At 31.8% G+C, this 19,975-nt stretch overlaps 1 protein-coding gene and 2 pseudogenes across 2 annotated transcripts in view; 2 read left to right on the plus strand and 1 right to left on the minus strand.

The window, feature by feature from the left end:
- The window catches only part of PSME4 (proteasome activator subunit 4), an 83,941-nt gene that overhangs the window by 43,003 nt on the left and 20,963 nt on the right, over nucleotides 1-19,975 (plus strand). For both annotated transcript variants that reach the window (XM_011363964.2, XM_023532869.1), the window contains exons 21-35: nucleotides 6,948-7,003; nucleotides 7,850-7,906; nucleotides 8,114-8,169; nucleotides 8,260-8,358; nucleotides 9,723-9,785; nucleotides 9,922-10,017; nucleotides 10,991-11,122; nucleotides 13,291-13,500; nucleotides 14,583-14,719; nucleotides 15,576-15,629; nucleotides 15,922-16,051; nucleotides 16,575-16,656; nucleotides 17,829-17,982; nucleotides 18,540-18,609; nucleotides 19,696-19,821. In XM_011363964.2, the coding sequence (XP_011362266.1) occupies nucleotides 6,948-7,003; nucleotides 7,850-7,906; nucleotides 8,114-8,169; nucleotides 8,260-8,358; nucleotides 9,723-9,785; nucleotides 9,922-10,017; nucleotides 10,991-11,122; nucleotides 13,291-13,500; nucleotides 14,583-14,719; nucleotides 15,576-15,629; nucleotides 15,922-16,051; nucleotides 16,575-16,656; nucleotides 17,829-17,982; nucleotides 18,540-18,609; nucleotides 19,696-19,821 (1,522 nt within the window). The remainder of the gene's footprint in view (nucleotides 1-6,947; nucleotides 7,004-7,849; nucleotides 7,907-8,113; nucleotides 8,170-8,259; nucleotides 8,359-9,722; nucleotides 9,786-9,921; nucleotides 10,018-10,990; nucleotides 11,123-13,290; nucleotides 13,501-14,582; nucleotides 14,720-15,575; nucleotides 15,630-15,921; nucleotides 16,052-16,574; nucleotides 16,657-17,828; nucleotides 17,983-18,539; nucleotides 18,610-19,695; nucleotides 19,822-19,975) is intronic.
- LOC111742323 lies at nucleotides 4,813-4,931 on the plus strand (annotated as a pseudogene).
- LOC111742358 lies at nucleotides 19,437-19,555 on the minus strand (annotated as a pseudogene).

Below are 19,975 nucleotides of genomic sequence, written 5' to 3' on the forward strand. Positions count from 1 at the left end.
GATATTTAAGTTCATATGTTAGTTTACTGAGTTAATTAAGATATACACTCTTTAAAAAAGTAAATTTTTTTTTTTGTCTGTAATCAGTGTTGATTAAGGATTTTGCACCAAAAAGAAACCTGGGGTGTTTTTTAATAAAAATTTGTTTAGTGTTATTCATTACGATTTTAAACTTTTTAAATCTGCCAAGTTACTTTTTTGAATTTAAGTGCTTTTCAGAGTATTATTATTTTGAATGAATGTCCTGATTTAGTCCATTGTTAGTGTTACCATTTAAGTTGAAAAAAAATTGTTTAAATGAAATGAGCAATATACGACTTTAGCTCACTTATTAAAGAAATAGCTGCTAGTTTCAGTATACCATCTTAAATCATCTTCTTGCAACATCAACATCTCATTGCTGAGCAATTTAATGAAAATCACGTAAAAATAAGTAGCCCCTCCTTGCCTCTCAGAAAACACAAAGGAGAGAATCGTTTGTTGATTTTGCAATAAAAATCTTAGAAAGCTTCAAGGAGTGGTTTTAAGTTGTGTCTTGTTTGTCTTTTCCATATTTTGCATAATCATTATTTGGACTCATACTTTTTCATAATTCCCACTTATTTCAATCTAAAAGCTCTTTCTAGGCATTGAACTTTAGATTGCTCATTAGATTTGAGAGAGAAAAGTAGGGTCATTTCAGGTAAGAAAATCTGTTATAAGTTCACCTAGGAATTTGCTAAATTCTTTTAAAGAACATTTTTTTTCATTTAAGTTTGATATAAGAATAATTTTACCAAATTTCATTCTTTTAAGAGAGTTTGATTTTAAACTATTTTAAAATGAGACCTACAGCAATGGTTTTGATTTTCCTGACGATCCTGTAATACAGTAAGAACTTAATTCTTTTATGGCATACTAAAGAGATTTCATACGTAATTTATGACATTAGTAAATTTAGTCGTGCTCGAATGTTTTGACAATAAGAGAAGTGTGGTCATTTAATAATTTAAGAGCAAAAACATGTATCTTCTGTGTATATGATTAGAAGATTTTTAGTATTGAATGATCATTAGGTGCACTGCTGAAGGGCCAGCTCAGGGGCTTAGAGGTTTCTGTTGCAATTCATATCAGCATGTAACCATATTTATGCCATGAGCACTATAATATGGAATTGAAGCAAAGTCTTTTATCCTTTGAAATGAGCATCAAGACAAAAGTTCCATATATTTGGTCATTATAAAACCAGTTAGGTTTATATATAATAAAATGTATTTTCAATAAGGAAAAGAATACTATGTTAAAAATTTTATTAATGCTATGGTTTATGAGTAGTTTGTTAATAATAAGTAGTTTGTTAGCCTACATTACTATACATTATAAGCCCTAAAATTGATCCTGCGAATTCTTTATAGGTTTTCCCCAAAAAAAGGCAAAGATGAAAGATAATGTAGACTGAAAAGTTTTAGAATTTTTACTTTTAGCATGAAATTTTAATATAATAAAACATAAGTAATAAAAATTATATTTAATATAAATATGTTTATATTTTAATATACTTAAAGTATACATATAACATTTTCTTGTATTTAATACATAATTAAATAAAATATAAAACAATGAAAATTTTAATTGTTTTAATCATTGAATAATACACATGTTTAGGGTTTTTTAGTTACATATGTCTATGCAGGATGGTTATACAAAGTACAATTAAAGATGAATGAGCAAAACAGGGAGTTTATAAAATCTTTCCTGGGCCTTTAAATAGTTCTTATCAGAATCTTTCCTTTAAAACTAATTTCTAATATATCATCTTTATCTGAAATTTTAATTTATTTTGGTAATGTGCTTTTTTATATTTTCCGTATATAAATTTTGGCTTTTTGGCAGATAGTAAATTACTTCTCACTAAAGTGAAACATAAAGTTAGCATTTTAAAGTAAAATAAAGTTAGTATTTAAAATTTTTTAAATGTTTACTTTAATATAGGTTGATAATTGTTAAAAGCTTCTAAATGTAAATCGATTTGAAAAACCTAAATAATTTCAATTGATGGAGTTGTTTTCTGTGATATCAAATCACACTGCCTAGTGTGAATTAAAAATATCTGTAGCATAATTCTCAGATTAGCAGCAACAGGTCAACTTGAAACTAGTAGATGAAAAGAAAACTCTTTACTTTGGACATGAGTTACTCCAGAGGAAATAGAATAAAATGTACCTGGTGTGGGAGAAAAGGGAACACGTAATTGTGATAAGTGCTTTAGCATAATGTCTAAAATTCCTGAGGAATTCAATCTTGTTAATAACAGTTTGTTGTTGTATTATGAGACATGTGTTTTCTTAAAACATCAGAGCAGTTTTTGGAAACATAGCAACTCAAATTTTTTAAAATTTAAACTTATATATTTTTATTTTTCTATATAAAACTCAATTAGGTAAAATATTCTAGATGCCCTTTACTTTCTTGCTCTCTTTTTTTTTTTCTTTTTTTTTGGTCAAACCACTTATTATTAAGTTTGCCTTATGCATGTTTTAATAGTATTTCTCTTCTGGAAAATTATAGTAATGAGAAACTGGAAGCTTAGATTATTTCTGAGTTTTCCTGTAAGAAAACCTATAACAGTTCCTAATAGAGTATAGAGGATGGTCTTGAAATCCTATTGTTCAGGGAAATGGCTACTATATGTGAAAACCAGTTTTCTTGGCTATGTGATAAGAGAGCGACAAAAAATAAATAAAAAGCTTAAAGGAGTTGATTGTCCTAAGTACAAAGCAAATGATATACCTAATGGTATCTACATTGTACTTTTTGGCCTTTGGCAATGTAGGGTTACTGAATACCTTGTACATATTATAAATTTTACTGTTTCAAGGGATGAGTAAAATAGGTCCCAAGGGGGTCATTAAGGGTAAATTTTTTAAATTTAGTACAGTTTTAACATTTAAGTTTTTTTAGATACTAAGTTTGCTGAATTAATCTTAAATGGAACCTCTTTATTTTGCTCTTGGAACCTTTAGTTAATGACTTAATAGAAATATTTGTGGTATAGATTGTATTCATAGTTCTACCTTTACAGATGTGGAAGTTGGAGTATGTCTTTCCAGGGTCACAGGAATTTTGGAACTTGCCTTTAATCCTCAAATCGTCATTAATTTCTCCTTTTGCAGTCCACTCTTAATAATCTTTTAGGTCTAACCAGCTATCACAGAATGCAAAAAACTAATAACATCCATAAAAACAGGGTTACTCAAAGTAGAGGAGTCATCATTTTTCATCTGAAATATTTCTTCTTTACTTTGTGCCCTCCTTTCCTCTGATAGATGTTAAGTCATTCTTAGATAAATCATTCTTAGGATCTCAGCTTTTACTAACTTTTCACTCAAAAAAAAATTCATACTTAAGGTCTAAGAGTTGAGACCATTTCATTAATATGTGAAAGGATGTGTTGTTATGCGATGAGGGGCAGGGCTAGCTAACCTCTCTTGGCACCTCCAGGGAACTACCCAGCTCTGCTGGGGGAGCTGCACACAGAAAAGGAAACAGTTACTACTCCACGGTGAGTAATCCTGTTTTCTCCTTATTTCACCTTCTGACTGTTTTCATTGATTTTTAAAAGCTTGTGTGTCAGACATGGAAAGTAGTTCTTATGCTCAGCATTAATTTAAACCTAGCACTATGTAAGATTTCTCTTTACTTAGCAATCTTTCGTTCACATGGTAGAGTAAGAGCCAACTTTTCATTTTGTGTTTATCGCTATTGTTGATGCCTAGGATTGAATTGGATAATGGGCCAATTGCCCCTTGTGAAACACTTGTAATCTTGAATGGAAAAAATGTCTATTAGTGGCTTGGTTTTATACCTTTTATGTGTTTTCATTTGGGAGGGGAGGGATTATTGAAAAGCATAGCTTGTTCTTTCACTTATAGACAGGAAGAATTATTATTGTTTGCAGTTATTTCGTGACAATTATCCTAGCCTTTATTTGCATATTCGATTTGTATTGTATATTTTGCTTTTACGTTATTAGTCATTTCTTCCTTTTTCACCATCCTTTCTTTCCCACCAGTGATTTTCAGTTCTACTCTAATCAAATATAAAGAAGATTACCATCTAGTGGTACAAATAACATAGTTGTGGGAAACTTATAGGTTGTTTTGTTTTGTTTTGCTTAGTAAATTAGGTGGCCTGGTACTATTTAGTTGCTATGAAGCTGATTTAACTTTCTATTGTTGTATAAATGGTATTATTTATAATATGTTAATTTGAAATTGCTTGTCAGAATTTTATTTAGTTCCTAGGTCAGTTTATATTACTGTTTATAAAATGAACCAGTGAATGATTAGAATAAATTTCACTTGGGGTGTGGGGGAATGATGCTATTTAATTTAAATTGTATATATTGCTCTATAGCTTTTAATTAGGATGCAAATCTATAAGTGTTGGCAGCACTTTAAATTTGTTCAGCCAAGATTATGTACATAACTAAAAGTTACAAGAGCAGTTTTAAGTATTAGAGAGTGCACATAGACTTATAGCCACAAAGAGATATAGTCATAAAATCTTAATAAGTAGAGGTTTCTTTTAGAAAATTATTCTTCTAAAGATCAGAAGGAACATTTAGGGTAAAATATGTCAATCTATTTGGAATTTAATTCGTTAGATAAGAAGAGATCAATTAAAGCTGAATTTTAGATAAATAGGCATAAAAGGAATTTGTGATGGGTAAGAGCAAATAAAGTAAAGCTGAAATATATGTATAATTAGATGCTTTCTATACACTTGAGTTACGGAAGATGTGTTTAACTCAGGTTTAAAAATTAAAGCCTAGTCTATGGCCATGCCACCCTGAACGTGCCTGATCTCGTCTGATCTTGAAAGCTAAGCAGGGTCGGGCCTGGTTAGTACTTGGATGGGAGACCACCTTGGAATACCAGGTGCTGTAGGTGTTTAAAATAAAAAAAAAAGCCTAATTAATTTTTGTTTATGTATATTAATACTTAAAAATCCCATATAGGTTGATATATTTTTAAATAATTGTAATAACTGATAACATCTCTTCAAATTTTCTGATAGGAAAACAATTGAGTGACATGAATTTTTAAAATTAGCACCAGAGTTTTAGCTGAGACTTGTTTTTAAATGTGATTACAGTGTAATTACCGTTCCTAGAGTCAGAAATGCATACAAGGAAAACATTGCAAACTTCCAACTGATAGTCTTTTTTTAAAAAATAGGTGTGTGTCTGTGTGTCTGTGTGTATATATGTATATATACACATATATATATATTAGAAATTGTCCAGAATAGTTTGCTGTAGATTGCTTTTTTATATTGCTTGTAATTTTCTGACAATAATTAAAATACATGCTTGGTTCAATAATATTTGGTACTAGGTATGGACTGGGTAAGATACAATTGTGTTCCTACTTTAGGAAACTGCTTATATTTATAGCAGCAGTGAGAAGACATGTCCTCTCATGTGATAGCTCATGACAAGCATTTCCCCATGTTCTACCAGGGCCGGGTAATGGTCTTATGCTTTATGCTTGTTACTGCTTGAGCACAGCCTTTTTCTCTTTGGTGGTGACATTAATTTCAGTAGACACATTGGACTCCCCTTGAAGTTCATTGTAAAGGAATCTTATTTTATATTTACTGACTAGATTTTGGATACATATATATTTTTCAGTCATACAAAGTTTATAAAACACTCAAGTTTGCAAGTTGTCAACGGTTGAAGCTTTCTAGAATGAAGACCTTGTTTTAAGAACTAGAACTTGAAAGTTTTTGAAAAGCAAATAAGCATTTTATATTATAAACTATTACTATTCTTTATACTCTGTAGGCTTGGTTTTGAAACTTGAGATGGTATTGTTGCCATCCTAGGCACTAGATTATGGGTAGAAACATATAGTTAAGTAATTGGCATCTGAATAGTCTTAATGTAATTACCATTTAGATAAGTCCCAGCATTTATAACTACGAAATATTTAAGGTAAAGATCATTTACTTAATTCAATTTAAAAATACAATATAGATGGGGTATGTTGATTTTAAAAGTGTTTTCATTACAAGATTGTGTAGTTCACGAAGGATGACTAATAATGATAACATTTCTGTTTATTACTAATTGGCCCTGTATTTATTAGATATGCTTTCCCCATGTTTCCTTGGCATTTTTGCCTTTATTTCTCCTCTTAGAAAGTATTTACCTCTTTGTTTGTAAAAAATTATTGAATTAAATCTCATATTTTGACATAAAATGTTGAAAATTATATTTTTTATTGAAAAAAATTTAGATTTCAAATATAAAGGTTCATATTCCCCAGTAAAATCTGTTCTGACATACCTAAAAAGTGGCTTTTAATGGTTTAATGAATTTAAGTAGCCCAGTTTGTTCTGGTAACAGTTCTTTGTGACAGATCTTTAATTAAGAGATACAATGTTTTTACATCTGAACATGTTCAAAAGTAGTGGCATTTTACTACAGATGGTAGGAAAGATCAGTTTGACTGGTTTTAAGATGAAGGGCAATGATTATCTAAAGAAGCTTGTCTGCTACATATTCTACAATAAATTTTGATTGGGTTTTTGGTGACTAGTTTTAACCTTTATTATGCCATTACAAAGCTGACTTTTCTTTGTATAAATGTTTATCTTGAGATTTGAACTTTTACACTTGAATATAGAGTATTAGTACTGTGCTCATTTGGCCAGTGAATTTTCTCGGCTATAATTATTAAATTAACATTTTCTTTAAGATGAATACTATTGTCCTTATTGATGAAACAGATAGCATTAATCTTCAGATGAATAAAGAATTGAAGTATGGAAGATGGGAAATCTATATTAAAAGAGCATCATCTTTGATTTGATTTAAACATTCTAGCAATGACACTTTTTTCCATTAATCCTTCTTATCGGTATTATTAATAAATACAAGCACTCTTGTTTTTATACAGGGTACCAAGTATGGTGTCCTTGGAAGAGACAAAGTTGTATACTGGACTCGAATATGGTATGTGAATCCTAATCTGAGTAAATCTGTATGGACTGTTTTGTCAATTCTATAAGGTTTAAAATGGAATAATTTTGTAGTTATAATTTTCCTAGTCTCTTTTTTATATATAAAAGAAATGTTAATTACACAATAGCTACATTTGCTTTTTTAGAGAAACTGGGTAATTATATAATGAATAGCCAGTAAAAGATAGAAATCGGGTTAGTAAATATTTGGATGTTTTCTACATTCAGACTTTTATATATGGTAATATTCATTTATGTTTAGAATTGTTTTAGAACTGTATATTATACTTGTTATGAATGGAAATGTAACACTTATATTCTGTCTTTGTATTTTTCTGTCATAGTCAAATTTTACATAGTTATGTGAAACATTTTATTGTGTTAATTTAATGTTCTGAATCTAACATTAATAGAAATTTAGCACACTTCCTTGTTGCTGGATTAACACTGGAGTTAGTTACATACATTAATTGCTAGAGTATAATTTTAGTTTGCTCGATTTGGGTCACCCAAAACTAATTAGATAATCCTCTGCATTTATGGTCTCTAATCAGTAAATAGAGCCTTTGAAATATTCGCAAAGATAGGTTTTTCTCCCTCCTCCTTGCTTTCCCAATAAAGTTTTATAAGCAGGTTGTTGTAAATGTGAAGGTTGTAAAAGTTATTCTGTATCATACTTAGCCACAGATCCAACTATGAATAAGGCCTACCCATTTGTTTTTTTCCTGGATATATTATCTCTTCTTGACACGAATTGTTGATATAAACTTCAGTATCCTGGGGAGCAGTTCAACAGTTCATTGTGTCTAAGATACCTTCTCTGATTTTTCTAAAATAGATCTATCCAGAGAGAACCACCGAGAAGCAATTGCTAGGGTCATAAGGAAACTTCTTAGTAAGTACATACATGTATTTAACTATTTTTATTAATAAATGTTTAGGAATTTTATTCTATAGCATATGGGCTTTTACTTAACATTTTTTTATTCGAAATGGTGAACATTAGGTGGTATTTTTCTTAATAGATTTTTAACTAATATATTAAAAGTCTTATAGTAATTCAAAATATTTTAATCAAAATTCTTTTCTTCTCCTCTTATAGACCACATACTTAATAATTCAGAAGATGATACCAAGTCCTTGTTTCTTATCATAAAGGTACAATTGTCATTTAGTATTTGCATAATTTTCATATGACCAGGTTTGACATGATGATTTGTGAATACAAAATTTGAAATTCTTTGACAGATTATTGGAGACCTTTTGCAGTTCCAAGGATCTCACAAGCATGAATTTGACTCCCGTTGGAAAAGTTTTAACCTAGTGAAGAAATCAATGGAAAATAGGGTCAGTATTTTGACATACAACTCTGAATTAATTTTTTTAAGGTGTATATTATTGATGTAACCACCTGATTTCACAGTTGTTTAACATACAGAGGAAGTTTCCCTGTAAGTAAAAACAGTAGATTTTCAAATATTATATCTTGGTATAATCAAAAGGATCCTAGAGGGGAAAAAATATATATATATATATGTTTTTCCGATACAGACTCTTTTTTTAGTTTCCACGATAGTCTCTGAGCTCTAAGTGAGAATTTGGTGTATGATAACTTGGCAACAGCATTCAGGCTGCCTTGCCCCAGGAGAGTCAGTACAAGCTTCTCTGGGAGCAAGGAAAAAAGAATACTTAAGTCAGCCATATGATATTCATAGCAGTGTTCTTTTATAGGAAGCTTTTGTTGAAATACAGTCTAAAAAGGTTATGTGAGTTCATTGTTTAGTCAAGAGGAGCTACATATTTTTAGACATAGGGAATAACATATAACAGGGCAAGAAGATGTACAAACATGGCATGCTTTTGGAATAGAGGCTGTAGGGAAGAGCAGCAAATGGTAAACTAGGTTGTTTATAGTTTTGTCCCGAAAAAGTACCTCAGTTTTATATTCAGCAATGGGGGAGTCATTAAAGGTTTTTAAGTAGATTTGATTTGAATATTGGAAAGGTCAATATTCAGTTAACTGAAGTTTGAAAACCTCTGCAACCACTGTGAAAAATAAGCAATCGGAGATTTAGGTAGAAGTAGGGAGGTAGTTAAACTAATAGCTCAGATGGAAAAATAGCCTGAATCAAGTCACTGTCAGTGGGATAGCAAGAAGGTGTTCTGAAAAAGAAGGGATTATGAAGACTTGACTGATGAGATATGGGTGTGAAAGAGGAATAATTTTTGAATTCTAGATAATCTGCCATTAGTGACTGGGTAGAAAATTAGGGATGAGGGAGAACTTAGAAGATAATTTTTAGAAAAATAAAAGATATTACATTCTGTATTAAGCATATACAATTACCCAGAAAGTCTACTTATAAATATAACAAAGTCAAGCAATTTTCTTTGTAGGCTGTTTTTGTATTTTAAGTATTCAACAGAATAAGGACTAATTCCATTGCTCCTCCATGCATAAATGGATCCATTAATATACTGTCAGAGAAAAATGTTGGACAAGCCATTTAAAGGGAATATTTCTTCAATAAGCCATACAATTAATTGAAATAATTTATTCAAAGATAAGCTTAATGCTGTCAGAATAAATGAAAAACCCCACTGTCCACCAGGATGCCATGGAGCTTATTTGAACTAATTTTTCATTAAGGAATTCAGGGAATCCATTGTTCAGGTCATTTAGGGGAAATGATTGCATCTTTGTCTTTCAGCTCCATGGGAAAAAACAACATATCAGAGCACTATTGATTGACAGAGTAATGTTGCAGCATGAGGTAAATATCTTTTTAAAATCACGATGACTTACTTTTATAAATGACAGTTTTCCAGATGAGTATTTAATTGTTTTACTTCATAATTAAATAAACTTTTAGTACAAACTTTGAGATTTGATGTACATTGTTTTCATAGCTACGGACACTAACTGTTGAGGGTTGTGAATACAAAAAGGTCCATCAAGATATGATCAGAGATCTCCTTCGTTTATCTACAAGTTCATATAGTCAGGTAAGGCTAGTATAAACAGCCCTTCCCCCTCCTGTTTTATTACATGCAGTCTAAATACCTCATTTTAACAAGGGAGTTTAAATAATTCATTGGCGTAGAAAACACTTATCAAATTGTAACTTTATTCAAGCTAATTTTGATAGTCTTTTTTTAAATGTTTGTTTTTGTTATTTGTAATTGCTTCTCAAAAATTTTTTTAAACTAAAATTGATAGTGCTAGTGTAATATTGTGGCTGCTTAATTAAATCACATTATGAAGGCCATATAATTCCTCCTAAGTGTTTTTTGAGAGGTTTTAGGAAGCCACTACCATATGAATGGTGGAGTCCATAGAACCACTGGATAAAGAGATTCATGTACAGCCAATTATTCTATATTTATAAGATAATATAAGTTAGGAAACTGGTCTTTATCCCAGAGATTTCATCTAAAGTAGTCCTTAAAAGAATTTAGAATATGTACAGTGTGTTGCTTTAACTATAACCAGTTATTGTACATTACTGTTTAACTAGTTTATAGGTTGTAAATTTATACTGAATCTTTTGTTTGTATTCAAAATATGTGGGCTGTAAGTTAACGTTTTCGTTGAAAAGGTCAAATCGTTCTGTGTTTTGGCAGGTCTTTGATTTTCTTCATGTAGACACAAGAGAAAATCAGACTCTTCTTATCAAGAGTAACTCATAATAAAAAGTTTAATAGTCTGCTCATTATATTACTAATCAAATGCATATTGGTTCCATCCAGTCTCCTTTATCAAAAATATTTGAACTAATATAACCTAAGCCATGAATATGGTTGGTGGTAATATGCTTTCCTTTTGCCAAAAAGAAAATCTATTTGTTTTTGTTAAGACATGTGCTTTGATATATTCTTCCGTTGTTACAACAATATTTAAATTATCACTTTGTTTTTTAGAAATTTTTATATTGTCTATCATTTAATAAAAGTCCTCTGTTAATAATACTTTCTCCAGGTCAGAAATAAGGCTCAGCAAACATTTTTTGCTGCCTTGGGAGCATATAACTTCTGTTGCAGAGATATCATTCCTTTAGTTTTGGAGTTCTTACGACCTGATAAACAAGATGTCACACAACAGCAGTTCAAGGTATAGGGTTTTTTGTTTTGTTTTAATATGAAAATTTTTAAACATACAGCAAAGTTGAAAGATTTCTACAGTAAACATTTTATTTATATGTCTACCATTCAGGTTCTGTATTTAATACTTAGCTATGTTTGTTTTATCAAATATCTATCCATCTCTTTAATCCGTCTCATTTTTTATATATTTCAAAGTAAGTTAAAGACATCGGTACACTTTGCCTTTAAATTGTATTATAGTCTTTTTTCTCCCTAATTATTTACTTATTTACCTATGTTTATGATTGGTGTTATGACAGAGAAAATGTACAATGCAATTTGAGTTGAGCGGATGAGTACCCTGGTTGGCCTATGGGAGAAGAGGGTGAAAGACCAAAAATTGTTTGGAGTAGTGTGACCCGCATGAATGAGGGCCTGAGACAGAAAGAAACGTGATAAATTTGAACAACTATGTGAAAGCTTGTGTGATTAGAGCAGAGAAGGAAATGACACAAGACAAGGAAAATACTATATCTCACAGCGATGCAATAAAGGGCATAGGTGAAATTTATAGATTACTTTATACCATCAGATAGAAATGGGTTTCCTGAAAGTGACTTAGGAGGGAAAATTGATAAGACTTAGTGGTTAACTGTGAGGGTACTGAATAAAGGAGGTATCAAAACTATTAAGGTTCTGGATCGCACACTCGTTGGGTACATCAGAGAGAGAACAGGAAGAGTAGGTTAGAAATTAGTTTGCACAGTTGAATTTGAAGTTCCTATAAATTAAGAGGCAATGCCAAGTAGGCAGTTAGTTAGACATCTGAATTTGGAGTTTTAAAGATACCATTTCAGCATGTGTTGATGATAATTGAAATCTTTAGGCATGGGTAAGACAGCTGGGTGGAGAATAAGAAGAGCACCAGGAGGCATGTGTTGAGAAAACTTCATTAGAACCCCAAGAAGAGCTAACTGAGAAGGAAAAAGTCAAAAAGATCAAAATACGGAATTACAGAAGACGAGGAGATATCTTTCCAGGAGGAAAATTCAGTCAGCTGTGTCAGTTTCTGGAGAGAGTTAAAATGAGAACTAAACATGTTTCTTGAAGTTAGCTCACAAGGACAGGTCAACAAACAATAGCTTGGGCTCAGTTGCCTGCTTTTGTGAGTAAAGTTTTATTGGAACATATCCATGTCCAATCCCTTATGTATCGTCTCTGGCTGTTTTTATGCTACATTGGCAGAGATGAGTAGTTGCAACACTACACGGCCAACTATTTACTATCTGACCCTTTACTGGAAAAGTTTTCTGACTCCTAAGGTAGATGTATAATTTAAGAGCATTGTAGAAGATCTAACTCATTGTACGGAATGGTGTTGACCTTGTTGAGAGCATTTTAAATGCATACAATCACAGAGGTCAAGTAAAATCAAAATTGAAAAATGTCTGTTAGGTCAGCAAAATCAAGCTTAAGAAAACCTGTAAATAGGAGTAGAGTGGGGTAGGTAAGAAGCTAGATTAGAATTCAGTTAGGATGAACACAATGTAATATATATACACGACTTACTGTTAAATGATACACTTGAAGCTTATTTGATTTTGTTAATCAGTGTCATCTCAATAATTTTCAGTAAAATAGAATTCAGTTAGGATAAATGTTCAGCAAATAACAAAATGTTTTGGTACTAATTGCTCTTTTCATTAAAAAGTGATACTGTTATCAGAATCACTCTGATTAACTTACAAGTATACAATATAATTACACAGTACAATTAAGTAACCTTATTTTTATATACTTAAGAAAATACTTGGCAAACAGATGTTAACTACTATTTTAGAAATTATTCCAAACAGTATGCCTTAAAATGCTGAGAGTGGCACAGTTCATAGCCTTTATGATAGAACTGTAGAAGAGAATTAGAATGGAAGCTATGTTCTTAAAAACAGCATCTTTATATTTGTATGTTATCTTATTAATAGTCATTCTTTGAGCTAACCCTCTATTAAATGACTTAGAGAAAATATTACTGGAAGTCAGGTTCTGGTTTCTAAAAGTCCAAATATATGATGAACCTATTTTACTAACCAGTATCAAGCATTTAAATAATGGTTAGTAAATTTAAAAACATGTGGGTGAGTTGGCTACAACCAAACAATGCCTCTTATTTCCCATATTAATAATTTTTTTCTGCAGGGCGCCTTATATTGTCTCCTTGGAAACCACAGTGGTGTATGCTTGGCAAACCTTCATGATTGGGACTGTATTGTACAGACTTGGCCAGCAATTGTTTCTTCTGGTCTTAGCAAAGCAATGTCCTTGGAAAAGCCATCAATAGTGAGACTGTTTGACGATCTTGCTGAAAAGATTCATCGTCAATATGAAACAATTGGCTTGGACTTCACAGTAAGCTTAGCCATTTTGTAATTCAGGTTTTAGTAGAAATACTGCTTTGTTAAATGCTTTTTATTTTTCTTGTCTTTTTTTTCAGTAATCATATTCTTTGATTCTAAAGTGGTATTTGATTCTAAAGTGGTTTTTTATTTTTTAAGGCATTTGTTTTCTCTTTTCTTTGTGATTAATACTATAGATAACAGGGTGGAGTAGGAAGTTGGAATATGGCCAGGAGAGAGCCAGGTTGTTTTCTTCCAAGAGGTCACAAAGGGGTGTTAATTGTTGCATTTACCATTATTCTCTGTATGTCCATGACCTCATTTTTCAAAGAATTGATCATGTTTTAGATCACTCATTACTAGCCAGAGTTGCAAAAGATTGACCATGGGATTCATAATTTGTAGTGAAGAAATTTAAAGTGGAATGATTTGACAAAAGAAAAAGAGAATATCAGATTCATTGGTGCTCAAATAGAGAGATGTAAAACATGATCATCTACAAATTTTCAAATGCAGATTCACACACCCATCATCAGAACTAGGGATGACTAAAGAAGGTGTCATCCCAACTGAGTGTCTCTCTTCTCTAAAGTGATTATGTTTGACATCCATCATCTGGCTTAAAAACCACTGCTCTAAATGTATTCCTTTTCTATGAAACAGTTTTACTATTTGCAATGTCTTTAGAATAAGCTGTCTTAAAAAAAAAAAGTTTTTAAATTGAAATGTAATTCACATTCTAAAGAATTCACCATTTTAATATAATAGTTATCTGGTTATATGTTCACAATAGTTTATTCACAGTATTGTGCAACTATCACTACTCTAATTCTAAAACATTTTCATCACTTAAGAAGAAACTTTGTACCCAGCAACAGTTACTTCCCAATTCCCTCATGCCCCTATCCCTGGTAACACTAATCTTTCTTTCTCTGTGAATTGCCTGTTGTGAACATTTCATATAAATGGAATCGCATAATATAGGGCTTCTCATATCTGGCTTCTTTCACCTAACATAAGTAATGTTTTCAAGATTTATCCATGTTGTAGTACGTGTCAGTACTTCATTTTTCCCCGGTTTTTCTTTTCAATAAGATTCCAAAGTCATGTGTTGGAATAGCAGAATTACTTCAGCAATCAAAAAACCCATCTACCAACCAGGTAATGCTTAGCTCAGAAGAAATAGAAGAAGGACTTAAACGCCAACAAGAAAAAAATGCTGATGCCCTAAGGTAAATATAAATGAGTACTTGTCAAAATAAATTACATTATAGATAATAAGTTTTAAGTATCTAAAATATAGATGAACCATTTCTACATAATGAAATGTACATTGATTCTGAAAAAAAAAATGAAAAATGTTAGGAAATAATTATTGTGAACATCCCTGATTGTCAATTTTAGCTGTGGAGGTAGAAAACATCATCTCAAAGTTATCTTAATATATCTTTTTCTCAATGTGAATTCTTTTTGATTTTTGAGTACATCTAGCAGTCATTAAATTCTAAATCAAGTTGACTACATTTATCTCTTCATAACTCTTATAACAATTACTTTATGTTCAAATTTGTATGAATTTGGTATCAGGATGTTTGTAAACTTTTCAGATTTTTTGAACCAGAGCACTTCCATGCTTCATTGATAACACACAAGCAGGAGCATTCCTAACTTGATTCTGTCTATTCCTTTTGAATATACTTATTTTTTCTAATATGTCTATAAATAATAGACTCATAATGTAGCTTACCTTGTATATACCCGGCATGCCATGTAGGCAGATTACTCCTAACTAATTGATTAATATTCACAGATTTGCTTTTGAATGTCCACTCAGGAATAGTTGAGTTGTTCAGTGTACTTAGCACTATTTTTGTTTTCTTTCTGCCCTTCATATTCTTTTCCCAATGTCTCTGTTCACCCATCTGCTTTTACTCTAGCTTACTTTTCACCAGGTCCTTCCTTTACAGTCAGGTTATAAGAAGTGAGATAGGGTGACTCTGGCCAGAATTTGACTTTGTATTACACTGTCTGTTATTCATCTTAATATTGTATTAAAATAATACCTCACCTGAATTTTTTATTTTAAAGGAACTATGAGAATTTGGTTAACACTTTGCTAGATGGTGTGGAGCAAAGAAATCTGTAAGTACAAGAATTTTTTTTTTTTTTATTCTCAAAGCCTTTATCTTAAATTTTATAGGAGATTTCTGCCCTGGGGGCCACGAATGACTGTATCACAACATACTATAGTCTGATTCATGAATTTATAAGATTCACAGAGAAACTTTGGAGCTAATGATAGCAGCAGTGTTCTTTAATACATCTATTTTAATTCTTGGGAAACTTAAAAATGTTTCAATAATTTTTTTAAAAAGTGGTTATATGAGCAATATGTTTTGTGATTTTTTTTCTTTTTTTCCCCTCCCTTTTTCAGGCCCTGGAAATTTGAACACATAGGCATTGGGCTTCTGTCTCTACTCTTGAGAGATGACCGAGTGTTACCTCTTCGTGCTATACGTTTTTTTGTTGAGAATCTCAACCATGATGCAATTGTAGTTCGAAAGGTACACACTTAATTTTAGTTACAATCTTGGGTTTGAGAATTTTTACCTCACCTGAAGGCTTTAAATTCTTCATAAACAAGACACACAATAAATACCTTAAAGTGCATTGATTTGAAATCTATGATAGTAATTCATCTAACAAAGTATTAGAGGTAGGGTACAAGATGAGGCTGACCTCGTCTGGGCACTGGAGAAGGACCTTAAGAAATATTTAGGCTGAGGTTTGAAGAATGAGCAGGTACTGGTTTAACAAAGGATCAAAGTTTTTTAGGTAGAGATTAGCATGGATAAAGATTCAAAAATAAGAATTGTGAATGACTCATGCAGGTCAGATTTAGCACTAAATGACTCCTTCCAAGTCAGATTTTGCACTCATGTGGCTATATACCAACAGATGTCAATAGACGGGGTACCTCTCTGCTTTCAAAAGGAACAGAATCTAGCTTCTGCCTTGATCAAGGCAGGCAACCATGTAAGAGATATAAAAATTGCGATACAGGTACCTTACTTGTTCTTTTTCTAGATGGCGATCTCAGCTGTTGCTGGTATTCTTAAGCAGCTAAAAAGAACCCACAAAAAGCTGACCATCAACCCCTATGAAATCAGTGAGTACTATTAAATGCAGTTAATAGTGCTTCTCAGCAAACTCAGAAAGTTTCTTTGAAATGTATAAATTATAGTTCTTTATCTCAAGTATTTTTCTATGCAAACTATAGAAGTATAAAAATATTTTAATACAAAGTATGAAATAATATAAGGAGAACCAATTGGCTTAGTAAAAACTAGTAATAAAAAGTATGAGAGTAGAGTGGCTGTGTCTTCATAATACACGGACGTTTTGCAGACATGTCATCTACTTCTTATTTATCTTACCAGCTAAGCAGTTATACTAGTTATTTATCAAACTGTATTTCAAAGATCTAAAATACTATTACCATTAATATATCAATGTGTTAAGTCTTTCTGGGTGGTAGGATTGGGGCAAGGTTAATTTTCTTTATGCCTCACTATATTGTCAGACTTTCTGAATAGTAAGCTCATATAATCAGAAAAAAATAATAAAGTAATTTCATTTTAGAGGGCAAAAAATGTCATTTTTATTCCTTTTGCTACCAAATTTTTAATCTCTGACAACTCCTGTGATATTCAAACAGCTGTCTTCAGTTCTTGCCCACCTCCACTTTTGGGAGGAGAGTGTGGCTATACACCACCATCTTTATTTTGGAACACTATAAAATGATGTTAACTAAATGTGGGAAAGACTTTCATTACATTTCTTCTATTAATCTTGGTTTATCCTCACTTGAAGCACATGTTTGTATGTCCCATATTAAATGAATATTTAATAGTTCAAAAAAAAAAAGCGTGTGTGCCTACTTGTATGTAAAGAGAATGTCAAAGTGCACATGGCGAAATGTTAAATTTTGGGGCATCTGGATGAAGAATATATTGGAATTCTTTGAGCTCTGTACGTGCGAAATTAATTCACACCTAAGAAGTTTTGACAAAAGCCGTCCATTTGATTTTGGTGAAAGGAATAAAGTATAGATCATACTTGATTTTCTCCCTCTAAATAACTATCCCAACATCATTAAATAGATAATCCCATTTTTCCGCTCTGATTTGAAATGCCTCATGTATGTGTAGTCTTGCCTTGAGAAAATTTTAATAGTTTTATTGTGAAGACAAAGTTACTCTAATCCTATTGATTGAAAGTTGAGAATAGTTATTGCATGGATGTTTTTAAGTTCATCAAATATAATCATCTTTTCCTTAGGTGGATACCCTAAATCTATGCAAATTCTTGCTGGTGATAGGCCTGATAATCACTGGTTACATTATGATAGCAAAAGTATACCAAGAACTAAAAAAGAGTGGGAGTCAAGTTGCTTTGTGGAAAAAACTCACTGGGGATACTACACCTGGCCACAGTAAGTTAGAATTTTCCATGCATCTTGTTATTTAACAGGTCATCTTTGATATAATTTGTTTTATCATCTTTGGATTTCTGGGAAGGTTTAGAAGCCCCCAAGCAGTTAGAGGGACTCTGCTACCAAAGATACAAAGCCTCCAACTTTTTCCCTCTTCCTCTTCCTCTTTTTCTTTTGCTCCTGCCAGTGCTATATGTTGATTCTGCCTCTTTTCTTGTTTTTCCATTGAAACCCTTAGACTTCCTTAATCCTACCATAATATGTCTAAGGTTTTTGTTAATAGCTGCTCTAAATGATATTCCTACCAATTGATATTAAATATGCCTAAACGAGTCCAGAGAAATACTTATTTGTCTCTTACTGTTGACTCCAATAATTTCTGTCATCAGGACACAGTGATCTGGTAGATTTTTAAGGAAAGGACTGTTAGCGATGTACTCCTATCCCCAAACTTAGTATTGAATTAGAGTTCATTAAAAGGGCCTTCAATGTTTTCTATCCATGATGCTCTAATATTTTTTCTATGTGTATTATAAATATAAACTCTTACTGTATAGGAATATGGTGGTTTATGCTGGTGTGGAAGAGCAGCCTAAGCTTGGCAGAAGCAGGGAGGATTTGACAGAGGTAAGCATTCTATTTCCACTACATGTAAACACTTACCTTGGTTCTAAAGCATCTTACATTTGGTCACTGATTTATTTCAAAGTCAGTTCAGACCACCCCCACCCCTTCTGTTAGAGCCAGTTGACAGGAGCCCTTTTTTTATCTAAAGTTACTCAAGTTACTACCCCACTTAGCACTCACTTGTGTACTCCTTTTAGGTAGTTATCTCCTTGTTTCTGGTACCATTTCTGTCTGCTAACAGCTTCTTGATGGCAAAAATAATGACTGGCTTTTAGTTGTTTATTGCACATAAATGATGGGTATTCAGTGAATAGATGTTTGTAGATTTAAGTCAAAACTCCTTAGACTTCCTAAAAACATTTATCATTTTGAAACTTAATTTAAGGGCATTTCAGTTTGTCTTCCTCTATTAAGTTAATGGTGTTATAACTTTTATTTTCTGATTCTGAACAAAGTTTACCTTTTAACTTTTGAAGTTTTATAAATATGGAAATAATTTACTGGGGTTTGGTTGATAGTTTGGGGACTTTTCCTAAATTGCACACAAAATGGTTCAGTAGCATTAAGTATTCATTTTCCGAGCAGAAAATTTGTTAGTTTTAATTCACAGTTTGAGAAATGGAATCCAAACTTGAAGATCTGAAGGAAAACTTTTAGCTATTCTTAAGATTTAGCATTTTTTAGGAGGCAATGATATATTAGTTCTAGAAAGCCTCTATAAGAACTAAAAATTCTTTTTTTTTTTTTAGGTGAGGCAACCCTTGATTGACCTCACAGATTGCAAGGACCGTGTCAGCTTAAAATCTCTTATTTTTTATTTTTTTTTACGCCTACAGCACCTGGTCTTCCTAGGTGGTCTCCCATCCAAATACTAACCAGGCGTGACCCTGCTTAGCTTCTCAGATCAGACAGGATTGGGCTTGTTCAGGGTGGCATGGCCATAGACCTAAAAATTCTTTAGAACAAAAATAGCAGCCTACTGTTGGGTATTAAAACTTAATAGTTGAAATGTAATGTTTCAGAATCATGTTTTTAAATAGATGTTAAACCCTGAATGTTCTTTTTTTTTTTTTTTTAACTTTATAGGCAGAACAGATTATATTTGATCATTTTTCTGATCCTAAGTTTGTTGAACAGTTAATTACTTTTCTATCTTTAGAAGACAGAAAAGGAAAAGATAAATTTAATCCTCGACGTTTTTGCCTCTTCAAGGTAACTGTTATTTACATACCTTTATAGAGCTTAGTGACTGTCAGTTTGTAGGTTCATACATTTTAAAGTTATTTGATCAAAGTTTGAGTCATGTTTATTCTCATTTAAAATGGATCTGGAAGTTATGCTGTCATACTGGTCTTGGCTTAAAGTC

Source organism: Pteropus vampyrus, unplaced genomic scaffold (assembly GCF_000151845.1).
Source record: "Pteropus vampyrus isolate Shadow unplaced genomic scaffold, Pvam_2.0 Scaffold91, whole genome shotgun sequence".
Lineage (NCBI taxonomy): Eukaryota > Metazoa > Chordata > Mammalia > Chiroptera > Pteropodidae > Pteropus > Pteropus vampyrus.